The sequence below is a fragment of the Vulpes lagopus genome, chromosome 8, assembly GCF_018345385.1.
Source record: "Vulpes lagopus strain Blue_001 chromosome 8, ASM1834538v1, whole genome shotgun sequence".
NCBI classification, from domain to species: domain Eukaryota; kingdom Metazoa; phylum Chordata; class Mammalia; order Carnivora; family Canidae; genus Vulpes; species Vulpes lagopus.
Window position 1 is genome coordinate 38386084 of NC_054831.1, and position 24811 is coordinate 38410894.

Here is a 24811-nt window from a genome sequence, read left to right on the forward strand (position 1 = left end):
TATTTTGTATGATACTATAATGGGGGATACATGTCTTTATATGTATGTCCAAATCCATAGAATATATAACATCAAGAGTGAACCGGAAGTAAGCAAAACTTTGGGTGTAATGATGTGTTGATGCAGGTTTATCAGTTATAACAAATGCATCCCTCTGGTGTATGATATTGACAGTGGGGTAGGCTGTGTGTGGCGGAGCAAGGAGTACATGGGAACTTTCTGTGCTTTCTGCTCAATTTTAATGCTGTGAACTGGAAACTGTCCTAAAGAGTAAAGTCTATTTTTTAAAAAGTGGTTCTCTCTGGCAGAGGAGATAAGATGAAGGTGTGCCTTGTACTCTCAGGATAGATAGTTATTAAATGTTTATTGAATGAATAAAGGAATGATGTTAGGATTTGGAAATTCACACAGATCCTTACTCCTCTCTTTTTAAAAATGTTTTTTATTACATTTTTAGAAAAGTGGGAGTAGTTATGTCTGGCACTCACAAGAATCCATATTGAAAAATTTAACTCAGAATACAAAATATTGATTTTTAGAGAGTGCCAGAGTCAGCACTATATACTTAGATTTCAAAATGTGGATTAGAACAATTTCATGCCATTAGAGAGTGTTAGGTACAATGGAAGATATCTAATGTTTCTGATTGTGAATGAAGCAAAATCTTAAATTTGGAAATGATTTATTTAATTATCTTGGGAAGTAAAAGGAAGGTTAAGGTCCCAAGATTCTATTTATACATAGAGCATACAAAATGAGAGTAATTTTTTCTTAAAGAAGTTTAATGGGAAACAACTCACAGGTGGCTTATGTAGCAATTAAATGAAAAGTCTTTACTCTCTGGGGTATTTTAAAACTATACAGCTTCAGGTCAATTTCAGATATCTGTTATTATCCACACTGCATTTTCAAAAGTTCTAAAGGCCTTTGACTGTGACACTTTATTTTTATAGTCATTTGCACAAAATCCCACGTGTTGACAGTAATCGGCATTGGTGAGAACGTGTGAAGGCTGCCTCAGCACTTCTTAACAGATGGCCTTCTCCATTCATTTTCTTCTTTAGGCAAACATGCTGAAGACATATTTGGTGAGCTGTTTAATGAGGCTAACAACTTCTACATCAGAGCAAATTCTCTTCAAGACAGAATTGATCGCCTTGCTGTCAAAGTTACCCAGCTGGATTCAACAGTGGAAGAGGGTAGGTAATTGCATGAGAGCAATGAGCTAGAAGTGATGTTGACAAGACGGTAGTAATTAATTGCGGTGTAATCACTGCTTTTTCCTTGGGGTGGTGTGCTGATATTTCATGTTGTCCTTTTCTAGAAGAATATTGGTGGGGGGTGGAGCCCCCAACATTGGTTTAGTTAGTAATTTAAAAAGTCTTATCTACCTCATACATGCTATCCATACTTGCTTTTTAAAAAATAGACACATATTGTATTTGTTTTAAAGGATTCTTTGAATGTTCCTGGTCTTAGAAACCCTAATTGAAGTCATTGGGAATTATTTCAAAGATACTTTTTTGCCTAAAAAAATCACAGAATCACTCCAAAACGTGGTCCAGCTATGAGGGAGGGTGGTACATACCCAGCATGACTGAGTGAAGGCGTCCACCTGCTGCTCTTGTTGGGGTCCATGCCAGTAAAAAATCATGGTGATTCTGGTGACTTAACATCTCAACAAATAGCATTTACTGAAGGCCTTTAGGCATCATGGTTGTAAAATAAAGTTAATATGGTAAGCACCATGTGGGTAACTGATAATCATTTTGAGGCCATACCCCTGAAATTGTGACAGTTTCAATAAAATTAAAATCCAGCAGTTCCTTTTTAAAGATTTCACTTTCTGTATCTTTTGAATGAGAAACTGAAATTGGGCTGGAAAAAAATCTCCAAAAAGAGTACAGAATATGGCATTTCATATTTATTTGAGAAAAATTTTCAGATTAACCATTATTTTTACCTTTATATAGTGGTAGTAAAGATTTCTCTTGTTGCACTAAACTGATCTTTGTATCTGATTTTTTACTAGACTTACTATAGTAGTATTAATAAAAAAAAATGGAAGTTTTAGTTTTTTTAAATGTAATGTTTTAGGAAATTCATCCCTCATCATCTAAAAAATGTTTACTCATGATCAGATCTTTTTCAAAGGTCAATATTAAATTAATGAATTAGAAATGTAATAAAAATGTAGAGCATTGAAATTCTAATATCAATTATGAACATTTTTTAATCTGATTTTTAAAATTGATGTCATTTGAAAAAAGTAAAACTGTGGGTAGCTATTTGGTCTATTCAGATAAGGCATTTTAACATCTCTGGCCAGTCATTCACTTTTCAAATTGGTACCACAAATGATTTTTTGTATTTATTCATCGTCCTTCAGTTTTGTTGTGGAATCTTGCAATTGGCATACCAGTGATAGACCTTGAGCTGGAAAATGTTAATCTGTACATTAAAGTTAATAAGATTTCACAGTGTATCTCATATCCTTAAAATTCTTTTTCCAGTCAAGATTTACCTGATGATACTCTTTGGCATGGATTTTATAGTAGAAGAAACATTTGACCAACTTAGGAAATCTGTTTTATTCTGGGTCTTCATTTTTTTGCTGGGTGATCTTGGAAGGGTCGCTTAATACCCAACTGACTCTTGGCTTCAATGGTCAAGTGGGTTAGTGGGCCAGGTTGCCCATTTCAAAAGGTTCATGTCAAAGTTAGATAAGTTAATACATGAAATGTAAAGTGTTCAAACAGACAATAATATAATCAGCCCTGATTTTCTCACCCCTAAGTGTAGTTTATATGCTGCTACTTTATTCCTAGGACTATACACACTTTGAAAAGCCTTGCCGTCTTTCCTTCATGTTAACATCAGGAAAACTTCATGTGTTTTTTTACATTTGTATACCTTTTGCAGACATATTTCCTACACATATTACAATTCAACTGGTATTAACTGAATGTGTTTTTCCTCTAGGATACCCAAACCTTTGTATTTACATTCCTGTTATACTCAACTAGATTCCTGTGTGGTTTCTGAAAAATGCTATTATAAAGAATGATGCTCTAATACTAGGTTCAAAGAAATAATAGATCACTACAGAAGAAAACACATGATTTGTTTTCATTTTATAAGAGGAAAGGAATTCACATGCTATTTAAGCATGGTTTTAAATGAACAATAAAAACATGATTTTGTTCTAGAATCATAAATTCTATTTATGATTGTGTCTTAAATAAGATTTATTTTTAAACAGTTAAAAATATTTCTATGTAACTCAACCTGGGCACTTTTTTTCTAAATAGTGTCACTACAGGATATCAACATGAAAAAAGCTTTCAAAAGTTCCACAGTTCAAGACCAGCAGGTGGTTTCAAAGAACAGCATTCCTAATCCTGTTGCTGATATTTACAACCAGAGTGATAAGCCACCTCCTCTGAATATTCTTACACCATACAGGTATGGCTTCATGCATTCCCAGTGCCTTTTTATTCTAGATAAACTAAGAGAGAAGGACAGTGCTGTGAAAGTATTTTCTTCAAACTTTGAAAATAATTGGGATTATTACATATGATCGAATTAGTTACCGGTATAGAATTGTTAAAAGTTTAATATTTTAAAATAGAGATAATCTCACCAAGAAAAGTGTGAGCTCTGATGTTAGCTTTTGTAGATAACTGTAGTAGATACCTACAAAAGTAGGTATCTAAGTGTAGATATCTGAAGTAGTAGTGGGCACATTGCAGAATATTGTGTGTGGGTATGTTCCATATTCATATTCAGAGTCCATTTTAAAGGAACTGATAATTCATTTATCATGCAGTAGAATACCTGTCTCAGCATTTCACCACTGCAGAGACATTTGTTATTTAATTCAGAAAAACGTATGCTGCAGCAGTAGGAGTTTTTACAGTGAATAATATAGTCAGCAAATCAACCTGTTACTGTAAAATGGTAGGACACATTATCACCACCAAACTTCCCAGAAAAAGAATGGAAAATCAAGTGTGTAAAAAATTAATATTAAGAAACCAAAAAATGCTTTTTAAAAACACCTCTTCTACTTCTCACCACATTAAGCATTTTCTTTCCATATTTTGTCACCTTCTTTCCCGTCTCCCTTTTCCATATACCTTCTCGTTGTCCTTCATTGTGCTGCTTGTTCTGCTCTAGCCTTTGTCTTCCTGGTAAACTTGTTCCTTCAGCCTCTGATGAGCACAGGTTATAGTGGAGGGTGGCCCTCATGGCCTCCAGGACCAGCTCTGCTGGGTGACAGATCCCCTTTACCATTCAGTGGGTTCTCTGCTTCCAGTGCCACTATCTTGGACCTTTGGTCCTTCTCGGGGAGTACCCAGAGGTTTTTTTTTGGTCTGAATTCCTGTTCCTTCTCAGAGTCCAAAAGGAGATGCTTAGACCCATCCTCTACTGCAACTCTGCTAGTAAAGCTGCAGTTCCACCTGCATCCCTTTCTTTCAGCAGGGAAAGAAAGATTATCTCAAAAAATGTGATAGAAATCCCATGGAGACTGTGATGGGAAAGGGCCAGAGAGCCACCGTTTTCTCTGAAACAAATATGCTTTTCTAGAAGTTTTAGCACACTCCTCTAAAAATCCATGATCTGTATGAACCCTAGTATTGTCAGCCTTGTGTTTTAACTTGTGATTTTGCTTTCATTCAGTAGGCATTTTGGGGGAGCAATTTCAGTTTTACTTAGCAGTGAAAGCCACAAGGGCAGGCCTGTTAAAACTTTCCTAAGACACCTCACTGGATATTCTGTTCTAAAGGAAAAAGCCTAGAAAACTCAGTGGACCACTTATATTTGATGAATCAAGAGCATGATTAGATACTTTTGATAGAAAAATTTTAACTGTATAATGTACAAATTGACTCTCATATATAGTGTATGTGTATATTCAGTTTTATGGAAAATAAAAATGTCTTTGACTTTTAATAGTATGTTTAAGAATTACAGTGCCAGGTGGCCCCAGTGGCGCAGCAGTTTAGTGCCGCCTGCAGCCCGGGTGTGATTCTGGAGACCTGGGTTCCCTGCATGTAGCCTGCTTCTCCCTCTGCCTGTGTCTCTGCCTCTCTCTGTGTGTGTCTCAATAAATAAATAAAATCTTAAAAAAAAAAAAAGAATAACAGTGCCAACTCAAATGTATTTTTTGATAATAAAATAGTATTTGAGGTATATAAAACACTAAAGACAGGGTTAATATATGAGCATTACAACATGACCAGAAAATGAAGTATTTAGTTGCTAGCAGCACAGGACATTGCTGCTTATATTCTTATGGCAAGATTAATGTTTGTTTACTTACAGAGCTTCTGCCTTCATTAGAGTATTAGCTCCCTCTTTTTTTTTTTTTTAAGTGTGCATTTTATACGTCTTAAATTCTGTGGCAAGTTACTGCGAGCTTTTTTGAATCTTCAATCTGTATGGAAGGCCTAGTATCTTAGGGAGACTGTATTTTTCACAGTAATGTTATTAATACAGTCTCTATAATACAGGTCTCATATCAGTTAGGAAACTTGGAAAGGAAGGATTTCAAGTAATCAAAGATTAAAGTGTAAAGCAAATTACCATGGTTGGTGATTTTCAGACAATGGGATGGGCCAGAGGAGCCCCTCTGAGAACTTGGGCCTTAGTTTGTGATGATGAGCAACTCACCAGAACGTGGCCTGGCAGGAACTTCAGGGACCGGCAGGCAGGATTTTTCTCTGGACTCATTCAGTTAGTTTTCTTCGACTGTTTGAGCATAACCTCTTTCTTAAACTCACTTCACTGTGCCTCATTTCATTTTGCTTTTCTCTGTGCCTCACATGACTTGTTGAAACACTGATTTGAAAGGTAAATATTCTGCTTCCTCATGAAGGTAATCTACTGGCCAGATACTTATTAAAGCATTAGTAGTAAAGAGTGTTTCCTTCCTTCATGTCGTGATTATTTTGAGCTTTGCTATTGATTTATATTACAACTTGGGATTTGTAGTGGTTTCATAATAGATGAATAACTTCTACAAATGCTTGAAATATTCTTTAGACCACAGTAATTGTAGCAGGACTTGAAAGTGAAATGCCGTGAGTGAATTCTCTTTGTGGGCTATTTCCACTTTTGTCACTCTTCTACACTATGAACATTTTGCTTCTTTGCAAATTGAATTTATAGAGGTTCGGTCAACCTGATAAAAAGGGACAGTGTACTTATTCATTTTTATCCTAATAATATTGACATTCCAGAGTAGAGGTGAAAAAAAATATATATATTAAATAAAATCTTAAATAATAAATAAAATCTATTCTACCCAAGAATAGATGTAGAATATAAAAAGTGGTGTATTCTACCCAAATCTTAAATAATAAATAAAATCTACCCAAGAATAGATGTAGAATATAAAAAGTGGTGTATTCTACCTATACACCAAGATTCTACCCATCTCTGTGTATGACCTCTGTTAGAATAAGCAAAACATTTCCTGAAATAATTGAGGTATCAGATATTCTTGTTTACAAGCCATATTGTGATTTTGAGGCACTTCTCTGTACTTAAATCTGAATTGGTAAGAGTACTTTTTATATGATTATTCTAGAAAAAGGTGCTGTTCTTACATGTTCACCTTTTTCAAATAAGGAGCTCAGAGAGACTTAATGCATAGGACAGTCAAAATGCCCTATACAGATGTTATCATCTCATGAGTTAAAATTAAGTGAATCTTCACCCCACGTGAAAATATCTAACAGCCTTCTCTCCTCCTCCGACTTATAAAACATTGATTTACAGAGATGATAAAAAGGATGGGCTGAAGTTCTACACTGATCCTTCCTATTTCTTTGACCTCTGGAAAGAAAAAATGCTGCAGGACACAGAAGACAAAAGGAAGGAGAAGAGGCGTCAAAAGGTAAGAAATTAGACTTAACCTACTGAGAACTAATTCTCCAGAGGCAAATATTTGCTAAGGCTTTTGTATGTGTACTGTATTTTTAAAAATGAGCTTGCTTGACAAATCTTGGAGTGCTTTTGTTAAGACAGAATTCTTGGCATGTTGTGGGTTAGTGACCTTCAAATGTTTGGAGGCATCTAGATGTACTGGCCCCATAGAAGTGACAGTTTGGGGTGGAAGAGAATTTGAGATTTGAAAATAAGATTTAAGAAATGGAACATGGAAACAGTTTGCAGACTGCAAGTATGAGATATTCCCACTGAAGTCCAGGAAAGCATTCCAGAGGTTGGTTATTCATGCTGTCTCTTTGTGCTGTGGGTAGGGAGATGAATGGGGGAAATCTTGGAATTACTGCTGAGTGTTGAAATGGAAATTATTCAGGTGAAGAAAGTATAAAGTATTTAAGTGAAGAAAAGGAAGATCTTAATCCCTTGATTGGAAAAGAAACAGATACCTAAACAGCCCATTGGTCCCCACACCTTTTTATATTAACAGGGATTTAAGAATATTTTCCTTTAAAATATGCCGTCCTTTTAAATGGTCTTCTAGGTTTCCCTTCTCAATGATATTTTTGGCGAAAATATCTAATTTTTTCAGCACTGTTCTTCAGAGGAAAAAAGTCTTAGTCTATGGATGATTATCGTGTCTTCAAAATTATACCATTTCCTTGGCTGTTTTGTCTCATTACACATTCCTCCAACGCATAAAATTCTGATAAGAACTTCTTATTCACTTATATAATAATGTTTCTTGAATGCCTTCTAAATGCTGGATAAACAGTGGTGAGAAAGGATTATCACCGTCACAGGGAGATTACAATGTATTGGGGGAAACAAACATTAAGTAATCATGCAGCCCACTGGAACTCCTAAAGAGGCAAAGAAATTTGAAAAGTCTAGTACAAATCTGCTTTTATTATGTAGTAATAGAAAATGAGGCTAGACAGCCTTCATTTCCCAGGATTTCAGAAAGGCAGGTTACTTTAAATTTGGAACTGAAAGGTCTCTCTGAAGGAAAAATTACTTTATAAAATTGAGAGATGAGAAATCCATTGTTTCTGAACTTGGTTTCATTAGTTTGCTGGTTTAAAAACATTTTTATAATGATGCAAATAAATATGGAGTGGTAAGAGTGTAGTTACAGTGCCTAGTAAGTGTTGTGAAGGAAAAGTATGGTATACAGTGGGTGAGATGACAAGAGGGGAATGACAGTGTAAATGAAGTGGAGTTCATTCATTCAGAGTTCCAACAGTGGGGAGTTAGAAGTCAGCTAAGCAGAGTGTGTTTGGCGCATGCGCGCACATGAGTGAGGTGCTAGAGGAGTGAGGGGGTAAAGGGGGTGTGGGGTGCTTCAGAATCAAGGAACATTTGAAGTAGAAGCAGCCAGGATCATCCCGGGCTCGGAGACAGTTGGGCACGTTCTGGGGACTTTAATGTAAGCCAGTGTATTTGGAGGATAGATACATCACTGTTAATACTTAGTCATAGTTGGTTTGCGTGTGTGTGTGTGTGTGTGTGTGTGTGTGTGTGTGTGGTGTGCGTGTGTGTGTGTGTGTGTGTGTGGTGTGCATGACGATGGGTCATTTTGGAGGCTGAACCACTGTAATGAATGTTGCAGATAATCATAACACTTAATCTTTAAATATGTCAGCATACGTCTCTTAAAAGTTACATCAGCATACATCTCTTAAAAGTAAGGGTGACAGTTACTGATTAATTTAGTACAGTGGTTTAAAAAATCAGGTCGTGTATTGAAATCCATTGAAGTCTCCCTCCTTTTGGTTTCTACAAGTATACAGACATGCTGGTTATAATACATGCTGGTTGTAAAACACTCACATTACACTGAAGTAAATGCATTCATTTAGAAAATTTGGGGATAAGTTTCTCCCTTCCCCAGCTATCACCAGTCACTAGTAACAATTCAGTGTGCACATTTTTAGACATTGTAAGCATTCATAAACACATGTATACACATTTCACAAAGTACTTTCATATGCATAGAGTTGTACTACACATGACTTATACACACACACATGCAGACATATACATATATTGACATAATTAAAGATGTTCTTCATTCTTTTTAATAGTGTAGTGTTCCAAAGTGTGCTACATAAACTATTTACCCAATACTGTATTAGGACGTGCTTAGGTTGTCTGAATAGTTGCCTAACAGTACTGTAATACTACTTTACTCACATGCAGTTATTTCTTCTGGGTAAACTTCTAGAAGACAAATAGGAGTTTTATTTTTTGAAAGATACCATTATATTGCCCCTGACCATTAAAAGACTACGAACCAGTCTTTTACACTCTTAACAGACTTCTTCCAGATGTAGATATCATTATTTTTTTTGATGTGCTCATCCCTCCCTCTAAAAAAAAAAACTCTAAAAAAAAAAATCTAATATGCATTACCAACCTTTTTGTATCTTTATTAACCATTTATGTATGTTCTGTAAATTCCATGTTCACATCCTCTGCCAGTACATCCCCCAGGCCTCCAGAATCCCTCTGTCGACAGCTTGGCTTCATCCTGGCACACTGTGAGCCATCAGCCATCCTGTCACAGGACCTGCCCCGGCAGCTTCCTGACTGGTGGCCCTGCCTTCTCTCTCTTAATCTGTTCTCCACAACCGAGAGGGATATTCTGAAATGCCTCCTCCGTGTGTCAGCCTCTCCCTTCTCACCTGCCAGTCGTTTCCATTGCTCTTGAGATAAAGAACAACACTCCCTGCTTTTAAGGTCCTGCCTACCTTTCAGGTCTCAGGAACCATTTGCCCTAGTTCCCCATTTACCTTCTTTCATTCCTCCTGCTGTGCTGCTGTCGCCCTCAGAGTGGATGCACAGTCTCTGCCCTCTGGCCATACACCTGGCCCCTACTCCTTTGCAGAATTAACGCCAGCTCACAGGACAGATCTTGTCTCAGTCATTCCAGGACACTCCCTGACTCCCAGATGAGGCAGCATTTGGTGTATGATGCATTTATGCTTTACCATATTTTACAACTGTAGATGTATTTGTGTGATCTTGTGGGCCTCCCCCACTGGATTGCAAGCTCTGTGAAGGCAAATTCCTTGTCTTCTTTGTTTGTGTGCTGTCTGTATCATCAGCACCTGACACGGTGTCTGAGACAGTGAGCACCATATGCTCACCTGGATCTGATCACTAAGTTAGCATTTGTTTTTGTTTTTTTTTTTAATAAATTTATTTTTTATTGGTGTTCAATTTGTCAGCATACAGAATAACACCCAGTGCTCATCCCGTCAAGTGCCCACCTCAGTGCCCGCCACCCTGTCACCTCCATCCCCCACCCACCTCCCCTTCCACCACCCCTAGTTCATTTCCCAGAGTTAGGAATCTCTCCTATTCTGTCTCCCTTTCTGATATTTCCCACTTATTTTTTCTCCTTTCCCCTTTATTCCCTTTCACTATTTTTTATATTCCCCAAATGAATGAGACCTTATAATGTTTGTCCTTCTCCGATTCACTTATTTTACTCAGCATAATACCCTCCATTTCCATCCACGTCGAAGCAAATGGTGGGTAAAAGTTAGCATTTGTGATGTGTACCCTGTGTAAAGCCACATGCAGAGGTACTTTAATAGGAGCACAGTTCAAAACATAGTTCTCATCTTCAAAGACCATAACATCTTATGGGAAGTACAGGAAGCATACATACATAGAAATAACTGTCTTCACCTTTAAAGAAACACCTATGTAGGACCCAAGTTTTTCATGGATACATTTTTGATGGCAAAGTAGGGCTGGAGCAAGAATGATTCTTTGTATGAGAAGGTAAGTTCTTATGTTTTCGTTTTGTGTTAAGCTAGTTGCAGGATTAAATATTCTGTATAGTCTTTTGGAAACTTATAATAGAGTATTGGAGTTATTTTGTGAAAGATGATTGCATATGAACAATTCAATCAAAATTGTGTAGTGGTAGGGCATGATCTGCCTGTATCTCAGATATTCATCTATATAATGCAGATCTAAAAGATCTAGTACATTTAAAACAAGCTAAAAAACTTAGTAAGGTGTGAATTCTCTACTAGAAATGATGATAAGCGATTCCTGTAATTAGCTGCAGTAGAGTAGCTTCTATTTATTTAGGTTAAATAGTTAACTATCAGTTACTTCTCCTGGGTCTGTGTCGGGTAAGAGAATATATACTGTGTTAGAATTTTCTTAACATTAGTGTGATCTGAAATGGAAATGTCTCTTGTCTGCATGCCGGGCTTGTTTCCCGTGCATTACAACTGCATTTAACCTGCTCTTTTCCTTTCCCTTCTGTCTCGGCATGCTTGCTTTCTCTTCCTGGACATCAGGAGCAAAAGCGTATAGATGGCACAACCCGGGAGGTGAAAAAGGTTAGGAAGGCCAGAAACAGGCGCCAGGAATGGAGTATGATGGCATATGACAAAGAGCTTAGACCCGACAACAGACTGTCTCAGAGTGTGTACCACGGAGCATCTTCCGAGGGATCCCTGTCCCCAGACACTAGGTGTGTGTGTGTGTGTGTGTTGTAGCAAAGCCTCTGCGTAGTACTTGGTTTTATTATATGTTGGAAACGCACCAGTGGCTTTGGTGTTTACATGGCCCACGATATGTTTCAAAAAATTTCCTTAAAAATTAATTCTGTTTATTTTTTTGATTTTTGAAATAACCCTTTAAAGCAGTTTCATTTTGTGGGTTACTTTGTATGATTTTCCACTGCTCTGAGTTTATTGTTCCATTAATATAGATTAGTGTTTTTAACACTGATGCTAAATTTGGACTGAGTAACTGCCAGTGATTTACATTTTTATTTTAATAATCATTTAATTCTTTCTCTCCCTCTTTAGCTTAGAATGTTGAATTTCCTTTGCTACTTGATCTAAAGATAATGAGCAGGTGGTAATTGATGTGCATAAGACAGAACTTTGTTCTTCTTTTTGGTAACCTTTTCTAAGAGTGATGAGCAAAAGAGACACGCCAGTTTACTAATCTTATGTATTCTAATTTCAGGAGAAGAATTCTGTTGGAGTTACTTTAAGAATTTGTAAGCATTTAAGTAAAAATATTCTTTGCAGGTGCAAATTATGTGGTCACTAAGTCACATTTATTGTAAAAGGGATTCATGGAACGACAGAAACTCACTAGTCAGTTTGTACTTCTGGTTTAGTTTCCTAGTTCTGCTTTTGTAAGGCCTCAGCCTTCCACTTGCCAGAAGCCCCAGAGTCTTCCATCAGCATTTCAGAATTTGAATAGAGAATTCTAATGTGACTCAAGGATGTTTCAAAAACAGCAACAACCTGGACCTATTTGTGTCCTTTTTTCTTAATTTTTATCTCTATAGCCTGGGTGTCTAGCATAGACTCTGCACACAGCAGATACTTCGTATTTAATAGTTACCCAGCCCAGAGAGGCTGTTAGTCATTGGTTGGCTATGACTGGAGGCAAGTTCTAGGCAGTTTTTCTGTACCAGCTGCTGTCTGCTCAGTCCTAGGGAATTACTGGAGCTGTAACTGAGTGTTTGCCTCAGGTTTGAATCTCTACATCCATTTATTTCCATAGGAAAAAAGCAATGATGATTCAGGTTTGCTCACAGGCCTAGGAATGAGGAAGGGTACTTGAATATGATAGATAGCACCTAGGGTGTTTTTTGTTTTTTTGTTTTCCAACTACTTTGATTATGACTATTTACTCATGTAAAACATATACTTTATTTGATAATATTCCATATATACTCTTATTTCAGTAGCTACAGATGGAAAAATGATGTTCTAAAATCTCTCAGTTGAATGATCACTATTCATCCTAGCATCTGAGATTCACTTGTTCTGTGTTGGGTATAAAATTGATGATTACTGAGATTTTTAGTATTCTGCCTTTGTATTTCTGTTGTTTAGATATATCTTCATTTCTCTGGTTTTTCAGAAGGCAATTTCTATTTCCCATGGCCTCTTAATGTCAGCGTGCACCAGATAATAGATTAAAATTCATTATTGTACTTGAATTCTATCCCTTAATTTAGAAACTTCACTTTTTTCTTATTATAAAATAAGATGAACTTCTTATATTTGGAAATTACAGAGAAAAATTAAAATACTGTCCATAATCCTATTATCCAGAGAAACCACTGTTAGCATTTTAGTGTGTTTCTTCTTTGGTCTTTTTTTTCTGTACATGTATATATTTTTCTTTTACTAAGTTGGAATCATGCTCTATGTTTCCTATCTTTTGGCCTTTGTTATTTCATATTTATGTTTTAAGTATTTCTTAGAAACATGGTTTTTAATGGATGTATGGGAGACAGCTGAGTTAAATATCAGATTTCATGGCGTGTATGTGATCTGTTCATGTAAGTAATCGGATTTAACCCAGCCCATATAAATAAAACCTAACCATGAAATTTTCCTCTCTCTGTAGATCAGGAATGGTTTGGTTGTAAACATGAATTTAGGATGAGAATTAACATGCTTGCCTACTGCTCTCTCTCACCATTATCAGGTGGTATGATACCTCCAGTCCAGGTGTCCCTGAATTTGTCCTGTCCTGCACCCCAGGCTTTCTGATTGCCCACCTGTCTCCCCACAAGACTCTGGGGGAGTCTTGGTTCTCCCACTGTGTCTCCATTGCCTGCACTTTTTTCTTTTTCCATGTGGTCTTCACTCTTAGCAATTCTCCATTCTGTGCCAGATAATCAGTCCCGATCATGACACTTCAGGATCATCCCACTCGTCTCCACGTTTGCACAGCATCTTCTGTGGCTGACTGCTACCTTCCCTCAGGAGTCTCTGTCCCCCAGCAGGCCTCTGACTCGGCACCTCTCCTTCAGCCCTCTGGTGACTCCCCTCAACTGTGCAGCCCCTCTCGAGCCCACCCTGCACCAGAGCCCTGCCCTCTAGAACTCTCCTATTGAGTACTCACCACCTGCTCCTTATTCCCTCCTCCATCTGGTCTTCCTTCTTTGGCTCCTCTGGGGCTCCATCACAAAGCTATTTTATGAAGGTAGCACTCTGAGTCATGCCATGGCCTTTACAGTTTCCAGCTCCTCATCTCATCAGAAGCTTTCTATATTTTGCTAGATAATTTCATTTCCTTGAGGAAGTGTACATACCATCTGTTGACATGGGTATACACACAGAGTCAAGTACACGTTACCAGTGACTCCAGAGTTTTAGGTATTTACGTTTTTCAAATATGCTCAATCTAAAGCTGGTTAGGAAAAAAAAAAAAAAAAAAAAAAAAAAAAGCTGGTTAGGTTCTTCCCCCATTAAAAATATTTTAACTCCCTTGCATAGTTTGTATAGTGAGAGTACCTACTCATATGCACACTGTAATCTAGAATTTATACTGCAATTAAGGAGGAAAAAACGGGTTACCAGTTATTATTAACCTGCAATCAGGGAAGGAAAAAAAAAAGCAGCCTCTTACTGTGCAGGACGCTTTTCTCTGCCATGTGATGCTCCAGGTAGAGAAGCTACCGTCTGAGTTTCAAAGATGGAAACTCAGTCGGTGTCTTCCCCGTCCCCCACCTCCCCAATGTGTGTTTGCCTCTTTCCTCCAGAGAGAGAGACACAAGCTGACCCCTCACAGAAGCCAGCAAATACATGTGAGAAGAGTAAGGACCAGAAGAGAGGAGTGGGAGAGGAGGAAAATGGGCATTGAGTTCATGAGTGACGCCAAGGAGCTGGTGCAGGCAGGGGGCACCACCGAGGACACGGTGCCCAGAGGGTTCGTCATGTTGCTCTCTTGGCCTCAGCCTCAGCTTTCCTGCCCTGCTTTGGCTGTCCTGACAGGATGCACAGCCCCTCTTCTGATCTGATCCCACGAGTCTGGGGAGCTGGGCCTGGGCCAGGGCCCTGCCGCCGCCACCCTCACCAGGCCTGGCTGCCACACCGGCCCCTGCGTCTTTCCAGCTTCTCTGCTCATCTAACACCACCTCTCCATCCCTTCCAGACCTTCACGCTCCACCATGCAAAGAAAAGAAGCCCTTTCCACCTTGCACCGCCTTCTTTCTCTTTTGGCTAAACACAGCCCTTCTGTTTAAGAAAACTATAACCCACTATATTGCCTTCTTGATTTCTTCTCTTCTTGCTGTTCATATTTGTCCAGTTCACCTGCCATTCTATACTTTCTAATTATATGCTGTCAGTTCCGTTGCCACTGAAATCCTCTGTCTTAGGTGCTGTGTTTTAATTAAACAGAATTTGCCTTGTAGCCTTCTCTCTTAGAAAAAAGCACGCTGAAATATTGCAGAAATGGGGCTCTGCTGTGTCCTGCTTGCCGATCTGTCTGACTTACCACAAAGTGGTGACTCTGAAGCCATGTAACACTGGGGCTTGCAGCTAAAGTAGTAATTATATTGTTGCTTGGAAGCTTTGATGGGGGCTGGACCTAGTCCATAGTAAAGGAAATCAGTGTGTCATTTCTGTATGTTGGCAAAGTTATTTGAATAGATGCTTATGCCTGCTGGGGAGAATCTTTTTAACTGAATTTGAATTTTCTTCCACTCCTCTTTCCTGACCATCAGGTCACATGCATCGGATGTCACAGATTATTCTTACCCGGCAACTCCCAACCACTCTCTGCACCCGCAGCCCGTGACCCCTTCTTACGCAGCCGGGGACGCGCCACCGCATGGGCCGGCAACCCAGGCCCCAGAGCATGAGTACCGACCCCCCTCGGCCTCGGCGAGGCACATGGCCCTAAACAGACCCCAGCAGCCACCGCCGCCACCCCCACCACAGGCCGCAGAGGGGTCCCAGGCCTCCGCACCCATGGCGCCAGCAGACTACGGGTAACTCAGACTGCCTGTGCTTTACTGTTGCTTGCTCTTGTGTTGGAGTTTGCTATATGTGATCTAAAAATTTTAACTGACTAATCATACCTTAAGGGCCAGATGTGGCCAAGGATGACTGGATGTAGATACTACCAGTTATGACCAATTCTATGTTAAAATATTCAGTGTCATGCTGCTCCCCTTTTTATTACAGTTGGATCTTAGGTTTGGATCTGTATTCATGTATACACACTCCCTTCCTACGTACTTTAGGGTGTGTTCAAGTGCGTTGCTAAGCCAAAGTGTTAAGAAAAGATGAAACGCTGATTTTGAGAACCTGTCCCAAACCCTCAAGATTCTGTGTGTCCTGGGTAAACCACAGAGAGTTCCTATCATGAGTGAGAAAACTGTCCAGTGCAGCTCCCCATGTACCCCTACCTAGAACTTGGCCCTGTAGTCAGTCCCCTTTCTTGATCTCTTGGTGCTCGGATAGACTTCTCCAACCAGGTCCTTTAGTTTTCTGTCACTTGAGTAAAATTCAAACACCTCCTAAAGAAAGATCCTTATGATCAAGTATTTATTAATTTAAGCACTCACTTTTATTTTGATAGGCTGTCTTTTGCCCTCTTTTCTGGCTTAACCATAATCTTTAAAGCATTAGCCCCTCAGAGACAGTACCCAGGAAAGTTGAATGTGTGTTTCCATTAATATGTATCATCTTCAGTCCAGAGCAGCGTGTTTCACCTAAATGTATGTCCCTCTACCCTCAGAGGGTTCTCGTCCATCACTTCTCATTAACAGTCCCCAGAGTGTGTTCTGAGGCTCTAACCTAAGGGTCAGGCTAACAGAGGGTCTGTGGCCCAGTTGGCTTGGAAAACCGTTAGCTAAGTAGGATTCAGTGGACTTCTTAGGTGTAGGACATTTCAGAGATTTTATTTTTTTTTTTTGAGATTTTAATATTCTAATGGGCACTGTGGGCTTAAAGAATTTCTGTGGGGATGAGGTATAAAATACAGAATTTTCCAAATCTAACTGGTCACCGAACCCTTGTAAAACAAGTTTGTAAGCCATCCACCTTCAAGATGCCCGATATGAAGGACAGATTTGAATTTGAATTGCTATTCATAACCTTTATTTTATTTCTTTTTTTTTTTTTTTTTTAATGATAGTCACACACAGAGAGAGAGAGAGAGGCAGAGACACAGGCAGAGGGAGAAGCAGGCTCCATGCACCGGGAGCCTGATGTGGGATTCGATCCTGGGTCTCCAGGATCGCGCCCTGGGCCAAAGGCAGGCGCCAAACCACTGCGCCACCCAGGGATCCCCTATTTCTTTTTTAAAAGATTTTATTTATTTATTCATGAGAGACATAGAGAGAGAGAGGCAAAGACCCAGGCTGAGGGAGAAGCAGGCTCCATGCAGGGAGCCCGATGTGGGACTTGATCCCAGATCCCAAGATCACACCTTGGGCCAAAGGCAGACACTCAACTGCTGAGCCACCCAGGTGTCCCTATTCATAACCTTTATAGTCAGCTGTTTTATTCTAGCCTTCCACAAAAAGTTACTTTTTTTAAAAAGACTGATTTATTTATTTGAGAAGGAGAGAGTGAACGGGGATGGGGGAGGGGATGGACAGAGGGAGGAGGAGAGAGAGAATCCCAAGCAGATTCCAAGCTGAGCATGGAGCCACATGTGGGGGCTCAATCTCAGGACCCTGAGATTACCACATGAGCTGAAATCAAGAGTGGGATGCTTAACTGACTGAGCCACCACATGCCCCAAAAGTTACTTTTTGAGTGATTTTCCTTCTGGTTCATTTGAGTAGATGAACTTGAATTTCATCATAATGGATAATGTAGACCTGTAAAAATAACTGACATGAAGTCTGGCTATTTGCATCCTGCAGTGTTTTAAGTTCAGAGGACAGTATATATATTGTGTTTGGGGGAGGACCCCGAATAAGACATGTTAGACCCTCAGAAGATGTGACTCTCTTGCTGTTTTAGTGACTCTGTGTGTTTCATCTCTTTATTAGGATGCTGCCAGCACAGATAATTGAATATTACAACCCCTCAGGACCTCCTCCTCCTCCACCACCCCCCATGATTCCTTCAGCACAAACTGCTTTCGTCAGCCCCCTACAGATCCCCATGCAGCCCCCCTTCCCTGCCTCGGCGGGCTCGTCCTACACGGCTCCTCCTCACCCTCCCACCACTGGGCTCGTGGTCACAGCCCCGCCACCACCAGGCCCACCGCCTCCTCCACCAGGCCCTCCTGGCGCAGGCTCTTCTCGCTCCTCCTCTCCTATGCATGCCCCACCTGCAGCTGAGGCAAAGCGCCAGGAGACAGCACAGCCACCCATAAGTGATGCCCGAAGCGATCTTCTCGCTGCTATTCGAATGGGTAAGTGAGCGTCTCAAACAGTCTTCCTTTTAGAAATCTAGAGACTTCCTTATGGCTCTAACCAGCTTCCAGCCTATAATAGTCAAATGACTATTCTCTCCACTGAACTATTTTTTAGGATAGGGTAAAAAAGAACACTTAATTTTGTTTTTTAACAGTAGACCTGTTTTTGCCAGTGCAAGATAAACGTACAATAGTAAAGAATTGAGAATTCAGGAAAGCTTTACTTGACTAGAAATAGATAACAAAAATGATCATTGATTAATCGGATCTTTTCTCTGCATTCTAGTCTGAAGATAACTGTATAAATGAAAGAAAGTGAGCTCGTATCAATGATTGAGGTATTTTTAAAAAGCTAAGCTATATCCTAGACTCTCCATATTTTTAGCTTGATGTGCTAATAAGCTAGTAAGTTACTCAACATTTATTTAGCAGCAAAATTCTTTTGTCGGGTAAAGTCCTACACCGAACCCCAGAACATGAGACATACAGAAATAGAGATCTCTGGTCAAATCAGGATGGATAACCCAGATACTCACCCGTTTTGGCATCCCCTCAGCACCACACACTAACCGTCTGTTCCACACCATTTGTTCTCAGCCCCAGGGCATTGCTTAGGCTGGCTGAGGGTCACTGACAGCGTGTGCAGATGTCCTAGGAGCTCCTCATTCAGTGGGGAGCTGTGCCATCTCTTGGTCACAGGCTTGTTTCCTTTTGGAAGGGACTAAGAAGGGAGCTTGGCTTGCAGCATCACTGACGTCCTTCACAGGACAGCTGGGACATTACTGCCTCTACTTTTTTGCTTGAGTGCCCACAAATCAGACCTGATTGTGGCACACAAGCCCAGCCTTCTCGTATATCTTCAACGTCATCAACACACTTTGATTTTGTCAAGAAAAGAAGTCCCAAAGCTATATGACCTCACTGATAATAAATTTAGGGTCATAATAATAGGACACTGTTTTTGTTTTTTGATACCTGTGAGCCCCATCCAATAAGAGTGATAACATAACCAGGATCTAATCATGAGGAAACCTCTAAGCCCACATCAAGGGTCAATCTGTAAAAGAGCTGCCTGTGTTCTTAAAAAATGTCAAGGTCAGAAAACACAAAGACTAAAGAGCTGCCCAGATTAAGGGACATTGATGAAAGGTGACAATCAATCATGTTCCCATGTTGCATCCAAAGCCTGGTGGAAAACTTTCTCCTGTTATTAAGGCTACTAGCAAAATTTAAATAAAATATGTAGAATAGGTGGTAGTATTGTATCTATGCCAACAGTCTGATTTTGATTACTGTTTTTTATGAATTACACATGAATTATTTTAGGGGCAAAGGGACATTATCTGTTACTTATTCTCAGGTGGTCCAGAAATAAAAGTGTGTGTGTATAAGCAAGAATGATAGAGAAAGGTTGCTAAAACCAAGTGGTCGGATGTTATCAGTTGGGGGATCTGGGTATAGGTTTTATGAGGATATTTCTCTACTAGTCTTTCTTTTTTAGGGGGAAGGGGCAAAGGGAGAGAGAGAATCTTAAGCAGGCTCCATGCCCAGCACCCAGCCTGACTTGAGGCTCTGTCCCACAACCCTGAGATCATAACCTGAGCTAAAATCAGGAGTCAGACACTTAACCACCCAGGTGCCTCATTTTTCTACTAGTCCTATAGGGAGGGACTCTGTGAATATGAAATTGTTTCAAAAGAAAAAGTTAAAGAATTAACACATTGAATCATCTTTATAACCCACTGTTACTTAAAAGGAAGTAGACTATTGTATTTTGTGTTCATTTTTAGCAGTAATTGGTGAAACAAAGATGTCCGTCACCTCTCTGCACTAGCCAAAAGCTATTAATGTAAAATGCTGCTTTCTAAGCCTTTGGATTACAGCTATGCCCACGAAATGTTCATGATAGAAATGTTCCATGTTTATACAGTCCAACATGGTAGCCACTAGGCACAATAAATTTACTCTTAGCCATATGTAGTGGTTACCATAATGTAAGGTGCAGCTCCAGAATTTTCTTTCATGATGTACATTTGCGCTGAAAAATCTAAGTTTTTTGTATTTTAACAATTATTATAAATAGTGTTATGACTTTGAGTGCCTTTTTTTTTTTTTTTTTTTTTGTCCTGAAACTTCTGTTTCCCAAGCTTTTCTCACTTCAGGTTTCCAAAACATTTTAACTTTGGTGTCAGCCAGGGGGGAGAAATGCTAAATAGACTTAGTAATTTTCCTTAACTTGGGATTTAATTTAATTCTACTCTTGTATCCCCAGGGATTCAGCTGAAAAAGGTACAAGAACAGCGTGAGCAAGAGGCCAAGCGTGAGCCAGTTGGGAATGATGTGGCCACAATTCTATCCAGACGCATCGCCGTCGAGTACAGCGATTCTGACGATGACTCAGAGTTTGACGAGAACGACTGGTCCGACTGAGGCGGCATGCTGACGAGGCCGGGTGCCACCGGGAGACCATGTGTCAGAAACGTGTTGAAAATTTTCAGTGGTCTCAGCACCCACATAGTGGTATTATAATCCTGTAGCTTAGCAACTTTTGTATTAATAATGTGATATTGCTTTTGCACATCCAAAAATTCTGGGTTTTTTCAGTATTTACTGTGTAATACTTAAGTGCCACTAAACATAGCAAAATCGTGCTGCACCTGAGGAGATATGCTGTAACTATTGCATTGTCCTGACACAGCATCTTGCTTCCTTTTTCTCGGCCCTGAAAGTACTTCGTGCCGTTTGGGTTTCCCCTTCTTGATCGCTACAATTCCCCAGATTTGCTGTGTGTGTGTGCAGCTGCCTGGTGTTAGCTCTTCTGCAAGATTAATGACCGTGTGTCAGAGTGATGTCTTCCGATCAGTCAGTGATAGCGTTTCACCCATTTTGTTTGTTTGTTCCAAATGTGTTGCACAAGAAGTTGGTTCTAGAGGGAAAGGTTGCACAAGAAGTTGGTTCTGGAGGGAAAGATGGAACACATACGGAGAGTCAAACGTTTCTGCTTTCCACCCTGGCTTGGCGGCCCCTGTGTGAGTTGGAGGCGATCTCGCTTCCTCTGCACTCTTGTAAAATGTGGAATCGGAGGGGCCCGTTACAGGCGGGTTCCCTGTGGCGTGCACTTGGTCCATGCTGGTTGATGATTCCTCCGAGACAGTCCAGTAGCTCCGCAGTGATGACAGTGAAGAACAGGAAGAGATATTCCCTTTCCTCCAGGGGCCATCAGGGTCCACACTGCAAATACCTGGCTACCCTTGGAGTTTTGGGCGCCAGCCGGCCAGGCCAATGCAGACATGGCAGGCCCAGGGTGGGGGGGGGAGGGCGGGGGGAGTGTGTCTGGGGTTGCATCACCACCTTTCCTGGAGCTGCCATGGCCTCACTTAGGCCCATGGAGTGCCTGGCTCCTCTCTGGGGGTGGTGGGGTGGGGGTGTACCACCTCCCGGTGCAGAGGAGCCACTCCCCCGCCCTGTCCCTACCTTGCCCGGAGCCGCTGAGGCCTCTGTTAGGGCCCCTGTTAGGCCCTTGGAGTGGTCCTGGCTCCTTGGCCTGCTCCTGAGAGCTCCTCCCACGGCACCTTGATCCACCTGATCTGAATTTTAAAAGCGTAGATTTTAGGTGAAAGTAGATGCTGACAGCTATTCGCTTCTCCTGGTGCTGTGGCCAGATTAGGGATCCATCACCCAAGTAGGGCCTTGGCCCTACTCCTAGAAGCACACGGTTCTCTTTTCTCATGTTGTCGTTGGCACATTAAATTTTAAGAAGTACCTCAGATTAGATTAGACATGTAGCTGTACCAGATCACTTTCCTTTCACCTTAGCTCTTGCTGCTGTTCCGCCCCCAAGGAACTGGAGAGCCCCACAGGGTTGATCTTCCTGGTGACAGCAGACCACTGGAAAACTCACGGATGGCAGCTTTTCTCTTATGATTTTGGATGAAGGGTAACTGCTTGTTTAGAACAAATAAATGCCCCCAGGCTTCGATTATAGATAGGACTTCACAGGTATACTAAGACACTTTACTTACTAGGGATTCTTACCATGTGCAGCATTTCAGACGGATGGCAGTTATTGGTGACTCTGTCATGATGAAGGAGTCTTTAGCTCAAGATAGAGTTGTCTGGTTCATGGTAGTTGCCGAAATAGGACCATGACCAATGGATTTTTGGTAATGAGTCCTCCTGAGGACTTCAGCGGCGCCCCTAAACCATGTCCGTGTGTCCCCCAAGTGGACATTTATTGGGCTTGTGGGCAGTCATCATATAAAGCCCATATATAAGGTTCTAATTACCTAGATTTTGAAACTCTGAAAAGCCTAATATCTGCATCCCCTTCCCAAGACCATGCTTCTTATATCAGGTTATCTGAGTCTTTTCAGCTGTACTAGCTGTTTTGGCACATGCTTCTCGAGTTTCTGTTTCTTAGAGCTAGTCACCATAATTTTGTTGAATATAAGCAGTAATTACTAATGAACTTTTAAATTTCTCTCTGATTTCTCTCCCTTTTTTCTTTTTTTAGCATAAAGGCCTACTGTGTTGGCATTATTCTTGGGACTTTCACCATTTGTAGTTTGAGTTTGTCTTTACTACAGTATTTTGTTTTTGTTGTTACTTTTGGATTAGGAATTACTCGTTATAATTCTAGAACTTTATTTGGTAATGCTTCTTTGTTTTTTATGTCCCTTCTGTTCTCAGGATGAAGAGAACACATAAAGCTACTATCCATGTCAGGATTTCTTCTATTTATATCGTATTACAATAAAATTACTGGCACTTTATTCATAAATATTCATAAGCCTATTAATTATTAGTTGTCTTCCTGTAGGTTAATCAACAAGTTATTTTCAACTTGATTTTCTGACTAGTGAAAAAGCTTTTGCCCTAATGTGTTGCGTAGCCTTTAAAAGAATGGAGAAGGACTAAAACTCAATTTAGATTATTTTTGCAGTATTTTCTCAGCAAATCTGATTTATTCTAAAATTTAAATCCAGACTTTTTCTAATGTGCTATATTACATGAAAAGGAAAAAGTGAATATTTTGGATTTTCAGTTTTCATTTTCAAAAAGTGTTTACCAAAACGAATGGAGAAAAATATTTAAAAACATATTTCATATTAATGAATTTTGCATTTTAAAGTAGTACTTCTATATTATGAGGTTATTTTAAATTGCCCTCCATTTCCCCCCCCCCCATGCATATTTTAGATTTCTTACAAGCTTTTTTCTCATGTTATAGATTAGGTAGAGGGGATGAGAAGGTTACTCAGTATCACACATTAGCTACACAGACATAACGTGATTGGTTTTCTATTGTCAGCCCCAAACCATGAGATTTGGTACACTTATGTTTCTCTTTAGTGAATGTATATGGTTAGAAAATTAACATTTTCATTTCAGTAAATTTTTAGAATATCAAAATCTTTTCTGAGCATCAAGTGGCTAGGTTGTGAAAGTTTTGTAATAATTTGCAACTGGAATACATGATACGTTTTAATCCATTAAAGACTAGTGGGAATGTATCAGCCAGAGTAGCAAGTAATTTTTGTTTTATAAATCAGAGTATCTGTCACCTTGCAGTATTACCAATGCTGTTGTAAATTGAACTTAAAGTGGTATTAAAAAAAAAAAAACACCTCCTGTTAAACAATTTTTATCTGTTTGTATATCTTACTATAGATTATGTACAAGTAACATCTAAATAAAATTACACTTTTAACCCTAAAAGGTTTTGCTCCTTGATAACAGTGTTGTATGTTTAACCTTTTTTTGGAATGGAGAAGTTGAGGGTTGGGTGGAGTTTTTAATTAGCATTTTCATCACTAGATAGCAAAAGATACCACTCGGATTTCCATTTAAATTTCTACATGTGGGGATCCCTGGGTGGCGCAGCGGTTTGGCGCCTGCCTTTGGCCCAGGGCGCGATCCTGGAGACCGGGATCGAATCCCACGTCGGGCTCCCGGTGCATGGAGCCTGCTTCTCCCTCTGCCTGTGTCTCTGCGCCTCTCTCTCTCTCTGTGTGTGTGACTATCATAAATAAATAAATATATAACAAAAAAAAAATTTCTACATGTGTTTTGCATATCCAAGAATTCAGACTGGATCCTGGGAGCGACCTGGGAAGCACTGGCATAGTTAGAAAAAGGCATTTTGGGAGCGGGAAGCTACATGCTCAGTCAGGTAAAGCGTCTTGGCCACATCTAGTTTCAATAATAGTGATGAACACCCTGCACCATTTATTACTTATGGGATGCTTTCATTCAGTCCTTATGATACCTTTTTAAAATAGACCTCTCTTTCACATATGAGCAAACTAGCATGAAGTTAAGTTGTTGGTCAGGGACCTCGGTTGACATTGAACTCACTTCAATGCAACTGTGCATTTGGGGGGCAATGGGAATTGAGTCAGGGAGGTAAGTGTGGCCACGTTTGGGAAAGTAGGCTGGAGTGAGCTTCCAGAACAGCTGCCTCTGGGTTGCCCATGCCTGCCATGTCTACCTCCTACAACATGCATCCCCCGGTGTCCTAGCTAGGTCTCCCTGCAGCCTCCCCACTGGACGATATGTTTGGGGTATATCGTCTGCATCTTTGTATCCCAAGAGCATGTGCCCAATCTGCTAGACAGTGAGCAGCCCCGTGTTGAATGGCTAGGCGAATGGATGGATATCTGAGTTACTTTTTTTTTTTAACCAAAAAATG

General features: G+C 40.0%; 1 protein-coding gene across 3 annotated transcripts in view; it reads left to right on the forward strand.

Moving 5' to 3' along the window:
* The window catches only part of WASF3 (WASP family member 3), a 134057-nt gene extending 110219 nt beyond the window's left edge, over window positions 1-23838 (forward strand). For 2 of the 3 annotated variants that reach the window (XM_041767543.1, XM_041767544.1), the window contains 7 exons: window positions 1065-1199; window positions 3312-3465; window positions 6787-6904; window positions 11277-11452; window positions 15467-15733; window positions 17750-18117; window positions 20393-23838. In XM_041767543.1, the coding sequence (XP_041623477.1) occupies window positions 1065-1199; window positions 3312-3465; window positions 6787-6904; window positions 11277-11452; window positions 15467-15733; window positions 17750-18117; window positions 20393-20550 (1376 nt within the window). In that variant the 3' untranslated portion in view covers window positions 20551-23838. Of the gene's footprint in view, window positions 1-1064; window positions 1200-3311; window positions 3466-6786; window positions 6905-11276; window positions 11453-14500; window positions 14668-15466; window positions 15734-17749; window positions 18118-20392 lie in introns of all 3 variants that reach the window. The other variant, XM_041767545.1, reaches the window with a different exon arrangement.
* Window positions 23839-24811: the final 973 nt, after the last annotated feature.